This window comes from Heterocephalus glaber, unplaced genomic scaffold (genome assembly GCF_053883595.1).
Source record: "Heterocephalus glaber isolate CG9 unplaced genomic scaffold, H.glaber_assembly_v1.0 deba00001457, whole genome shotgun sequence".
Classification (NCBI taxonomy): Eukaryota; Metazoa; Chordata; class Mammalia; order Rodentia; family Bathyergidae; genus Heterocephalus; species Heterocephalus glaber.
This window is the reverse complement of record NW_028258305.1, coordinates 23,985,752-23,998,551: the sequence shown is the minus strand read 5'-3', so window position 1 is coordinate 23,998,551 and position 12,800 is coordinate 23,985,752. Positions and strand designations below refer to the sequence as shown.

General features: G+C 41.5%; 1 protein-coding gene across 4 annotated transcripts in view; it reads left to right on the top strand.

Annotated features, from left to right (window-relative positions):
* The window catches only part of Camkmt (calmodulin-lysine N-methyltransferase), a 442,726-nt gene that overhangs the window by 390,792 nt on the left and 39,134 nt on the right, over positions 1-12,800 (top strand). For all 4 annotated transcript variants that reach the window (XR_015452987.1, XM_004839379.4, XM_004839378.4 and 1 more), the window contains 2 exons: positions 52-126; positions 8,254-8,317. Coding sequence is in view for 3 of the 4 variants with exons in the window: in XM_004839379.4 (XP_004839436.1) it covers positions 52-126; positions 8,254-8,317 (139 nt within the window). In the remaining variant the exon portion in view is untranslated. The remainder of the gene's footprint in view (positions 1-51; positions 127-8,253; positions 8,318-12,800) is intronic.

Genomic DNA, 12,800 nt, shown 5'->3' with positions numbered 1-12,800 from the left:
TTTTTTTTTAAAAAGCCAAAGTATAATTTTTAAAATCTTTTTCTCCTCAAGCGTTTTACGATGGGATAATGAGACAGATGTCTCTCAACTGGAAGGACATTTTGACATTGTTATGTGTGCTGACTGGTAAGTACATAAAAATCATAAAACTCCTGGTAGAAAAAACAGCTTTGCTGGAGTAATTGGGCTGCACTGCTTTGCTGACGGCTATGCAAAGTCAACAAATGAAGCACAAAGCCACCTTAACCTCAACAAATTAATATTCATCTCCATGTGACAGTTATAAGGTAGTCTTCTATCACACAGTAACTTCTACCACATTATTTCCCAAAGATTGATTTTGAGAAGCATTTCCATTTTCTGGAATTGCCTCTGTTTCATGCTTGACGTATCAGTAAATGGACAACTTAGGCAAATTGCAAATAATTATGGCTCGGAGTGGAATAGTCTGGAGAAAAAGGAGTTTATCAACACAAACAGCTCAATTAGCTTACTTCTTAGGAGAGATCTGACTATTGATATAAGGGAATATATATGTGTATACATACATCCTCTCCAGCAAATAAACATATCTGTGAAATATCTTTGGGGAAATAGCTTTTCTTCAAATGTGTATTTGCTATCTAATATTTTCAATGTATTCAATTATGATATTTTAATTATACATAGGACAAAAGTATAAAATTGTTTTATTTTTATGCAAATAATAACATTCAGACCTCTGTCAGGTGCCTACTTTTTAAAAATAATTTACATTAGACATTCTCTTTTAGCCCAGTCTACTTATTTATTAATGAAAGTCTAATCCTAAGTTACAGGATAAATATGTATCAGACCTTAATAATTATTTCAACTATTCTTATGCACTTCTTGTAATTTGAGTGGTAATCATTCCAACATATGGGAAACATGGGCGATTCACAAGTATTATCTGTGTTAACAGTAAAATCTTATTTGTAGTTTCATCATGCTGATTATTATGGCACTGTAGATTTAAAAATACAAGTTTAGGTTCTGATGAAGTTTGACTATATTGATAAGCCCAGTCATAAGATCCAGAACTCAGAGAAGATTTTTTTCATAGAAGAGAGTTGAATGACATTTTTAGGAAGTAGTTTTATGATGATGATTATTATTAGAATAAATTTTCAATAGATCGCTTTTCTACCAAAATCAATGGATTAGGTTTGCTTTATTTTTTCTTCTGAAAAATACTTCTCCATGAATAATAAGCATTTTATTGTAATGTAACTGAGATTTTCTAGTTTTTCATGGCTCTTTTAGGTTTTTTTGCCTGCCTCTCTTAGTCTCTTTGCATCCAAAATGGGAGTAACCTAGATTTCTAACTAATCATTGATAATATGCCTCAACTCCATACCCCTCATTGAATCAAAAATAGGGAGATAAAGCTTCACCATATGATTTCAACAAGCAATTTAGTAAATGCCTTTCCTCACCAAATATGAGAATGGATCTTCCAGGTTTCATTGTGCAGATGAAGATAATGCTGGCAGGATTAGATCAGATTAAGCAAGGGAGCCAGATCAGAGAGCAGCAGCAAGAAGGAAGGGGCAGCACCTTCTTGACGGTTTAAATGAGGGTCATACCCCGATGGGCTCTGATGATGTGAGGAAAAGCAGGTTTGGCCAAAAGATTTACAGTTGAATTTGCTCTTCACAGAAATATCAGAACAGCCTGGCTTTGTTGTACGTGCTGTTATGGACACTCTTACCATGTCATCCTATTTGTACCAGAGAGGCAAGCAGAGGAAGTAAGATTTAAGCTCTTTTCTGATTAATGATCTCAGGGTAAAAATAACCACACAACATGTTTGAAAAATAGTCTTTTTTCCCTAGCTGACAACAGGGTCACATACTCAGTTTAAGGCTTTCATTACAAATACATAACATAATGTAATATTATATGTACACACACACATGGTAGCTATGTGAGAATTTATGGATCCAAATGAACTAAATATACCAAGCTTCATTTTATAAATGGCTTTTCTATGCATGAATTGTTAAGTTTTTTTTCCTGGTGTTGTAAGTGCCAGAATGTCAGCCTGTTTGTAATTTCCCATTTGTAAATGTGAACTATTAAGCTACTCTCACTGCAATGCTGATATTATTTCCAAAAGAAATTCTTTGGTAATGGTCTCTCTTCATATTCAGAGAGATTGGTAAGCTGTGTAGGAACTTAGAAAGTACAGTGATGTTTATGTTTCGTGTATAGCAGAGAAGCACAGGATTCCATGAGCTCTTTATGTCCTGTAGGTTTGGTGTTTCTCCATAGGAGTTTTATTGCCTGGATCTTGCTTCTATCGGCAGGCAGGCCATGCTGCATTATTTTAGAAAGTCACAGAGCAGATAAAGCTCTGTTTAGATGCTCCCTCCAAGATGAAACCTGAAATAATCAGTGCCAGAAAGTGGTACCACACATAAATAGATCACAGTGAGTCTCACACTTTCCTGTAGTCATTGTCAGTCAATGAGATCTGGATTAGGCCACAGGAATATGAAGCAAGAGTCGGAGTTCAGATATTAGGTACATGGATTAAATTCTTACTGAAGCATTTCCAGCAAGGGTGGCATTGTCTGATTTCCTGAATAGCTAACCAGTGGTACTGCTTGATCCCATTTACATGAAAACAAGCTCTATTCACAAACCTATTCCAAACCCACATTGTGGTTCAAGTAAAATGCACATGATTACAACAAGTGGTGATATGTTTATGTTCCTAAATCATTCATATATTCATATATTTACATTCAAACATTCATAAACCTGTGGGGAATGGGAGAAATAACTTATTTTCCAGAAGAGACACTCTCTTACTTCACTTCCAAATTTAGTAGTTCAACTCGATTATAAAATAAAGAAGCAAACTGTGAAAGCTAGTCATTATTTCACCATTCAGCATTTTTGACAATGAAAAATAGTTTCATGGTTCAACAGTTCCTAAATAACTTGTAAAATGTCGACTTCGAAATAAACAGAGGAAAAATCAAGGTACAGTCACACCTGCAAAAGGACGCTGTTGACAAACTTCAAAATATTAGAATATTTAACTGCAGGTGTAGGGGGGAAACCTGCCTATTAAGTCTCTGAGCGGGCTTCTTTAATGTTGAGTTTAATATAAGAATTCCTTTCTGCTGGAATATGGTCCAGCCTGGTCCTTGCTGCATTTAGAATAAAGAGTGATTAATTTTTAAACTGCCTTTTCAGACTCCTATTCATTCATAATATAATCTAAAGGTCTGGAAATTAGATTTTTAAAATCCAATGAACATTTTCATTTAGTGTTTGACAGCTCTCCAGTTGATTGTAGCTCTACAAAAATAAAAGTGATTCCGTATGTTTGAATCCTCCAAAAATCCTCTGTATTTTAGAAACCATGTCTGCAGTACTACCCAGAACCTGATCGACTCATGGAGCTGGGTGTGAGGGACAATCAGCACATCTGTGTGCCCACAGCCTGAGACTTGGGAGGAAGCAGGAAAAAGTACATGGACCTGTCGACACTACCTTGCTCACCCTTTCAGTATCTTTACACTCCATGCTGTGGATTTTTCTTTTTACCTTCCTTTTTACTTTTTTCTAGATGGTGAAAAAAGTTTGGTGTTTAAGTGGAAATACTATAGGTTCAAGAAGTTCTTTGTTTTCCAGATGCTGCAATCATGGAAAGTTCTAAATCATAACTCACAGCCCCTTACATCTGAAAAGATCTTTAGCCCAAATGTAGTCAGTCCTTTCACCTCACACCTGGGAAGACTCCATCCCTAAGAAAACATACGAATTGCCCAGGATCTCCCAACTAAAGGGGTAGAGCCAAGTGAGAGTAAAGTATGGCATTACCCTGAGCTCCCACAAAAATCAGTTAAGACCATCGTTCTGCTTTAAGTTAAATCTAAAGCAGTGAATTTAACTTAGTACATTTCACCGTGAAAATTGCATGGGGGTCTTCCTTTCTGCGGATACAGAGAGAAATATCTCCTTATGCTTCACACTAATAAATTTCCCTATGAGAGGAATTAGATACTCTATGCTCTGCATACAATTCTGATTCTAAAGGAGGTGAGGAAAATGACCCAACACCTTTCCTTTGTCAGAAAATCTGTGACTCAGATCCATGGAACAAAGCAAGTGTTGCTGCCACAGCAGTGACATAGAGGGGTGTGTGTGTGTGTGTGTGCGCGCGCGCGCATTTTAATGGGCAAACTGGACTGTCAGCATATTTTGATCAGTAACTGAAGGGAGAGTTGAAATGGTATCTCCATCCCCATCACTGACCCACTCAGCCTTTTTAAATAGATCCACTTAAGCTACTGCTGTTCTCCAAGCCATTAGGACTTATTTAAGGGGTGAATTTTCAGGAGATTACATATCACTCCCACTAAAACACATTGAAATTGCTCATATGATGTACCCTACAAAGCGTTATAAATTCTGTATCAGCACTAAGTAGAAAAGTGAGCTCGCTTGGAATAAAGATCTATTAGAGAACTACAAGAATTGCTTTTGGGAAATGTGATTTGGAAGAATGGAGTCGGTGCTGTTGCCTTTGCACTGTGTTTGGAATGTGTCGTGTGTTAAGCTACACTTTCCAGTTCACTGTGATGTTAACCTCTTTGTCACCATCACCTACATTCAGTGGAAAGGGCTTTTCAGGCCATGCTTTAAGCTCAGCTGGTAAGGTACTGTTCATCTTTTTCTAACAACCTTACCAGCTCTAAGGATGCACAGAGTGGTTCTTTGCTTAGCTCCTTTGTTTAGCTTATCCCAACCTGCCAGGTAGCTTACTGGCTTAAGTCATTGACAGAGATATTTTCTTACAGAGATAATTTTTTATGGTACTGGGGATTGAATCCAGGGCCTTCATGTGGAGCTTCTTTAAATTTTGAGATAGGGTCTCACTAAGCCCCTTTTTTTGAGATAGGGTCTCACTAAGTTGCTTAGTTACCCGGCTGGGCTTGAATTTGTGATCTTCCTGCCTCAGCCTCCCAGAGCCCTAGGATTACAGGCGTGCATCAGCACACCTGGTTCAGTGATAGTCTTCTTAAAAAAATTTTTTTTTTAATTTAAAAAATGAAAATGTTAGGGCCAGGGATTTAGTCAGTGGTTCTGCTGTCTGCCTCAAAAGTGCAAGGTCCCGAGTTCAATCCCCAGGACCAAAAAGAAAGTGTAATTATTAAAACTAAAGATATAATTACCTCACTGAAAAATAAAATACCGTGTTCCGAAGAGCAAACTTTTTTTAAACGACTTAGTTACAATTTAATTCCTTTCTCATCAATCCTGAAGGCTCATTAATCACTGCTTCATATGATATAGTGACAAATTTTTGTAGCATTTGCACTAGACATATTCTGTACGCTGAGAAATAAGGATGTAGTTTTATTAAAGATAAGAAAATGTTTCTGGGTTATCCCGATTGCTGGGAGGACATGGGACAAGGCTCTCTCTTCCCTGTGCTCTAGCTCATCTGAAGACTTCTTTCCCCATGGCATGAACACTTCTTCCACAGAAGAGCCTTCGTGAGCCTGTGCTGACCAAAGAAACTCAAGTGCAGACTCTGGTCACTTCTCATAAGCCGCTCTCCTCACTCCTCATTCTCCAGTGGGAGACTCATCAAAGCCAAAGAGAACCTGCTGGGTGAACTGTCCTACCTAAATATTGATTCACACTCAACAACACCGCTAATGGTGTGTGGACAGCCTGTTTTAGGATCACTGCAACGCACACCCTGTATGAACATCCCCCATTTCCGGGGTTGTGATGAGCTGTCATCAGTGGGCAAGTGAATATTTGTTTAGGACCTTCTGCTAAACACTGCTGTCCCGGGACCTGGGAACTGTACATGGATTCAGAATGGAAGCTCCTTGAGGAGAGGCCCTGTCTATTCATACTTATCTCTGATACCTAAACTAATGCCACAGACAATCAACAGTATTTGTGAACTAAGGCATATTATTAATTTGATGCCCAGAATACCACATAGATGGGCTTTTCTTGACAAGGAAACTAAGGCCTTACATGAAGTGACTTGGCCAGGGGCACACAGAAGAAAGGTCCACACTCACTATTAGCCCATAGCAGCATGAGACTGGGCCTGGAGCAGGTGGAGCTTATCATGCTGGCGGGGGGGGGGGGGGGGATGTGGACCAACCTACTGCAAGTGGAATGGAATAAGGGTCTTGCTTAGGCTGCTCATGAGCTGGCTCATGCAAAAACTTGCTAGGGGTTCCAGTCAGGGAGTAGGGGACCCACTCACTATAAGAAGGTAAATCCAAGATGTGAATGGAAGGGTTTTTCACATCGCATTCCAAAAAATGTATTTGGACTTAGGTTCTGAGTTAAGATGCCTTTTGAAAAGTATCTGTGATCCCTGGTTTTTAAGATGCGGGCATCAATTTTTATGCAGTAGAACAGTCTTTACCTTTGCATTGCAAACACACAACTTAGAAGCAATGAGTGAGAAGCTGAGGGCCTGTGACATCCACCCCTCAGGCCATCTGCCTTTATCGCACTATCACCTTCCCAGCATTGGGCTTCTTCCTTGAGAGTCAGTCAGTCTTTTAGACTACTGTGGCCATGTCTTTTTTCCAAATGTTGTGGAAGAGGCAAAGAAACATAAGATGCTCCCTGCCTTCAAGAAGTTGGGAGCCTAGGCAGGAGGGCACTGTGGGACACAAGAAGCTGGGAGGGGAACCTCCAAATGCTCTGCTTGCAGTACTGAGCTCAGTAATGAAGAGGTCACTACAGATGCAAATAGCCAAGGAGTTCAGGAAAAAAAAAGTAGTCCCCACCTATGGATGTCATTGGCAGATTCCAGCAGCTTTGCTTCCCTGAGGTAGAGCACTTCCGACATGTTCAGGAGCCCTTCCCAGATGCTGTGCGCCTCACAGGGGGGTGTTTGGCAACCAGCTCTGCTCTGTGTGCCTTCAGCACTGGATGCTTTCACTATACTGCAATTCCATCCACAGAAACCTTTCCTTGGCTTTCAGAAACATCCCAGGTGTCTTAGTCCATTTTGTGCTATTAGAATATAAGTTAGAAGGAGCAGAAATGTATTGCTCACAGTTCTGGAGCCTGAGAATTCCAAGGTCAGGGTGCTTGTAGCCTCAGTGTCTGTTGAGGGCATGGTCTCTCCTTCCAAGTTGGTACCTTGAATGCTGAATCTTCCAGGAGGGAGGAACTCTGTATGCTCACATGGCAGAAGGCAGAGGACCAAAAAGGCACCCAATTTCCCACCTCTCAAAACTGTTGCAGCAAGGATTAAGTTTCTAACACATTAACTGTGCAAGGCAGGGGAAGCATACAAACCATAGCACTAGGCATAGCTAAGTTAACTGACTTGCCACCTGCTGCCAAGTAATCCAAACTCAAGTCTGGGACCTGCAAGTTCAGATAAGGAAAAATAACTGTGTTCCAAGCTTCCAGGATAAGGCCTGGTGAAGAGGTAAAGACAGGGTCAGACTGATTCAACAAAGGAATGAAAGCAACAGCAGAAGCAGTCAAAAGACCAGAGGAGGAAAATGAAGAACACACTGAACTGAAAAAAGGTCCCTTGAGCTCCATGATGCCGTGGTCTCTGGGACAGACTGGCGCTGTGCTGTTTTGGGGGCTGTTCCCTCCTAAGTGGTTGAATATGAGCTTCTTACTGTCCCTAGTCACTCACAACCATTACCCGCTGTGTCTCTTCTGTGGTTTCAGTGCTGCCTCACCCTGGGTGAGCAGAGCGTCCAGGCCTATGGGAGACTAGGCTCAAACAAGGGGAAATGCCAGGTGCTTCACCTCTACCCGCTGACACCCATGACCAGCAATTGAGAAATTGTCCTTGAACATTAACACATGGCCCAGTCACGTGTGAATCCTGGTACATGGCACGTAGTCAGGAAACACTGACCACAGTATCTTCTTTTTAAAATGTTTTTCCAGGGACAGGGATTTAGCTCAGTGGCACTGCACCTGCCTTGCAAGGGCAAGGTCCTGAGTTCGATCCCTGGTACCAAAAAAAAGATTCTACTGGGGCTACAGGGAGCCGCTCAGTAGTATAGAACCTACCTGTCTGGCATGTAGAAGGCCTTGTTTGATTCCCAGTATCATAAAATGTTTTTCCTCCGGTGAGGCACTTTTCTCTTTTTTAGCATTGGGTAAATATGAAATTAGCCTTGTATTTATCACTATTATTAGTATCTTTAGACTTGAAAACCCAGTTTAATCTGGATACTGCTCTCTTCCCAATGTCAGCCTGTTTCTGGACCAGTACAGAGCCAGCCTTGTTGATGCAATAAAGCGATTACTCCAGCCCACAGTGAGTATGTTTCTATTTTCTTCTGAACACTGGCTACAGAATAATTAGTCTGTGCACAAAGATGGAGAGAGTAATGGAATGGCAGGATTAATGTCATGTAATACTTTAATTCTTATTATGTCCCACTTCAATTGGGTCTTCTGATCTATCAGATTCTTTCCTAATCAGAACTAGGAAACTTCTTACCCTTGGCCCTCTGATAAGGAACACAGTGGGAAGTAAAATAAATGAAACTGCTTCAAAGATAGTGTGAGATTATTTTTATCAAAGAATTTCTTGAGGTTTCCTTTGATAACAATATCTTCATATTAAAGTAGAAGTATGATATTGAAAGTTTTCTGTTGACTTCTGTCATTTTTAATCCCTTCAATGGTAACCTTTGTCACTGGGTATTTATTTATTGCAAAAGAATACTTTTTGCTTTTTATTTCTGTTTATATTAAAGAAAATGGACTTTCTGATGAATCTGTATATTAAAAGTTCTTTGCTTTAGAAGGAAGCCATTATTTACATATTATAAACATTAGGTCACAATGAAGTCAAGCATGGTATAAAATATTGTGCACATTTTTACATTTATATATCCATTTATGCCTGTGAGTAAATTACAGAGTTTGTATCCACTCTTATTTTGCTGGGCTGTTACACTAAGCTAGGAGGTCCTGCAGACTAAACGGAGAGTTAATATACATCTATTTAAAGTAAGAAAACGAGTTTAAAGCTCATGCATTAAAAAAATCTTATAACTATGTAAGACTCTTGCTGTGCCATAGGAATTTAAACTAGGTTAACAATATTAATGTAATCTAAAATAGAAACTCACATTTATCTGAGTTGATAGCAGTATGTGTGTGTACATTTTCTAAAGTTTTATTCCTGAAGTCTTTTAAAAAAAAAAAAAAGATGTTAGTCCTCTGACCTCAGTGAGACTCACAGACTAATACCTTTCAATCTTTCTTTTGTATCTTTTTCACACTGAAGCTTCCCAAAGCAATTTGATAATCATCCTTTGCCTTACACTGTGTTTTTTTTTATTTTGTTATCTCATATAGCTCAGAAACTTTAAATAGGCTCTTGGAGGAGTAACTACAGCTTTGTAAGTGGCAATCAGTTCAATTAAATTGGCCTTCTCAATTCCCCCTGCAAAGTGGTAGTAGGTCTTGAGGCAATGGAGGAGCCTGTTCCAAGCTACTGACAGCTGCTACCGCAGCTGAGGTGGCCAAGGCCGAAGTGGAAGGTAGGAGAAGGAATTCTGGGCCTCTTCATCTCCCCACTAGCCTTGGGAGATTCTTGTGAGGATTTACAAGACCAGGATTTTCAGGGAGGGCAGTGAGATTCTTGGGAGCAAAGGCCTCTGTGAAAATGTATCATCCACGAACACAATGTGTTCAAGGACTCCTGGATCTCACACTGCACAAACACTATTTCACTCATCACCAACACCCCTTCAAAGCCTATTTGTAGCAAATACTCCATTTTGCAGCAGATTTGCATGATTTACCTAGGATCTATTGTGAATCATTCGCATGATTTACAATAGATAACTGCCCACATTATGAATAGACCTAAATGCAGCTTCGACTGGAATCTCTCACAGCTCCTCCGTACCCTCTATTAAACCCTGAGTCATGCTCCCCACCCCCATCGGGAGCGTGGCTCCACACAGCAGCACCTCCTGAGAAGGACAGCAGCCCTTCCACCGACAGCCAGTCTCACCTTTTGCCCAGAGCAGGAAAAACCAGGCCCTGAGCAGGTGCCGATAACTCATGCTATGAGAGGAACAGGTGCCAAGTCCAAGGGCCCAGCACCAACCGGCAGGATTAGAAATGGGAGCAGCAGGCCTTTTGGAGGCCCCTCATGGAATGGCTGAGACCTAAGGCTACCAGGTATCAGAGGGGAAATCTGAACTATGACTGGCACATGGACTTACTGAAATTAACACCCAGAAGTTCATTCCTGCTCCAAGGTCTAGAGAGGCAGGACATTTGCACCTCCTGGGCCCTCACCCAGATGGACCATAGAAGGATCTTGGAGCCTTGGCAGTGAACAGCTGCAGTTCCACATTCTGTGCTGGTGGATCAGAGAGTTCCCACAGCGAGGGGGTGACCACAGGAAAAACTGGGCCCAGCTCTAAGGACTGGCTGTTCTGCTTCCAAAGGACTTTCTCTGTTGAAGTCGTGGTCCAAGACTAAGGCCACCTTCGGAGTTTTACTACATTACAATTAGAGCTGGTTTGAATTTTTCCTTCAGCCCAGAAAACTCCTCCTGCCTTGGTTTTGTGGCCCAGTGTCTGAAGGTAGAATGTAATGGGTGGAAAAAGTCGGGAAAATCTGCATACAAAACCCAAGTCTGCTCTTACTCATAACCAAGCCTCTTTAAGCCTGAGTTTCCTCACCTCTCAAAAGGCAGGACTGGCTGGCTGGTGTGAAATACTTATATAGGTGAAGGCCTGGCATGTCTCTGGTGCACAGGAAGCACTCCACCTGTGAGCTGGCTCTTGTGTTTTGCTGTACCCACTTGTCAAGGTTAATACACAAGACACTCGTCCTAAGGGTGCTCATGGGAGCCTGGATGTCAGGCCCCGTCTAGCACGAATGGGCTCTGGGACCACCTTTCTGGCCCTGTTTTCCTCAGTGAGGTGAGTTCACCATGCTCTTATAGGGTTCTTTCAGCTCTGAGATTCTAAATCTTACTTGCAGGGAGAAAGTATACTTGGGCTCTGGAGGCGGAGAGCTTGGACTCAGTTCTGCCTCTGCCATCAACTGGATTCATTCTCTGGAAGCCTCTGTTCATTGTCTATAAAATGAGGCGTGAACAAACCAAAATCTGTAATACCCACAATTGGCCCTGAATATCTGAGCATAGCTCTTGTTACCTTGCAGAAGAGCTAGAGAGACTTCTGACACTGGTAGATCCAGAATACAGGGGGCCCTTTCTAAGCATTTTCCTTGGAGAAGTGCAGGAAGGAGGGGAAGGCTATATTTTTTTAACCTGGATTTTGAGAATTTCTGCACATAACTAGGCCTGCATTTATGTCCTGGATACCTGCAGCAGGTTTGCACTAGTCCCAGGAGGATTGCCTACCTGGATGAAGGTAACACTATTTTTTTTTTTTTTTGTAGTGCTGTTGCTCAAACTCAGGACCTTATGCATTCTAAACAAGTGCTCTACCACTGAGCTACATACCCAGCACAAAATGATACTTTTTACCATAGACAACTCCAACCAAGTAGGGGGAGAAAGATGACTACAATGGCAGGAGCAAAATAATTGCAACATGAAGGTCACACTGTGGGAAGGAATGAATGCTGCCACTTTGGGGAGTGTGATTGTTTGATTCTAGCTTGAGTAAATCGGAGGTCAGAAGATCCAGAAGCTGAGAAAGTAGATGGAGAAGGGACACTTCCCTGCTTTTCAGTTCACATAACAGTCATAGCTGAGGAGAAACAGGCAGCCAAAGACCACTTAGCCACACAAGTGGGCCCCTGGCTTAGTCCAAGGACAGTGCCAAATCCCAAGGCTGAGCTTAGATCCTCAGCCAGCAGGCCCCTGTGCCTGGAGAATCGTTACAGGAAGCCCCAAATTCCACTGGGAATGTTTACAACTGTGCAAAATGAACCTTGTCCTCAACTCACTGGTTTAGAAAAACCACAAAGACAGTTGGCTCCTGCCTGAGTCCTGTAAGGGGCTAACAAAACCAACAGATGAAACAAATAAAACAGTTATTTTAAAAGGATGAGATCAGCAAAGTTTACTCCTTCCAAGAAGCAACATCCCTGTGCCTCTTTCTCCATCTGGTGAGTGGTTTCTTGTTGCTGATGATTGATAGGGTGACTCCTTGTCATTGTTCCTTAGAGCCAGTGACAACAGCAATGTCCAATATCACAGGACCCAAATGTAATTTAAAATCTGGCCACAGCTGCCTGCAAATTGAACTAGAATCTGGAAATGACAATCAACAAATGGTATCTACTAATATTCCTCTGAAATGGCTTTGGGTCCAGGAGAGGAGCCAGGCCAACTAAACAGTGTGACTGTACTCAGGGCCACCAGGAGATGGACGGGGATGCGGCACCCACAGCTCTCCAGCTCCTTATCACTGCTGGCCAATTGTCAGCAGCTCAGAACTATCACTGCAGAATTCATTTCACCTTCTTCAGGAATGGGCTCCAGCCCACCACTGAATCCCAGGAGTCCTGCTTGCACCCAAGGAGGGCTATGAATGGAAACCATGAACTCTCATTTTTGAAGAGCACTTTCTGTTTACTGACAAATTTCCTCATTTTTCCAAAAAAAAAAAAAAAAAAAAAAAAACCTCTAACATCTCTTCCTACATCTGTAAAACATTTGACTTTGCTTATCTCAGGGAAATTGCCTGTGTGACTGGGCTCAGTGTGGTGAATAAAGCGGTGCTGAAGGACACTTGGGTTCTTGTCTGCTTGCCAGGTCAGCGGCCCAGCAAGCCCTCTCCTGTTCTCAGTGA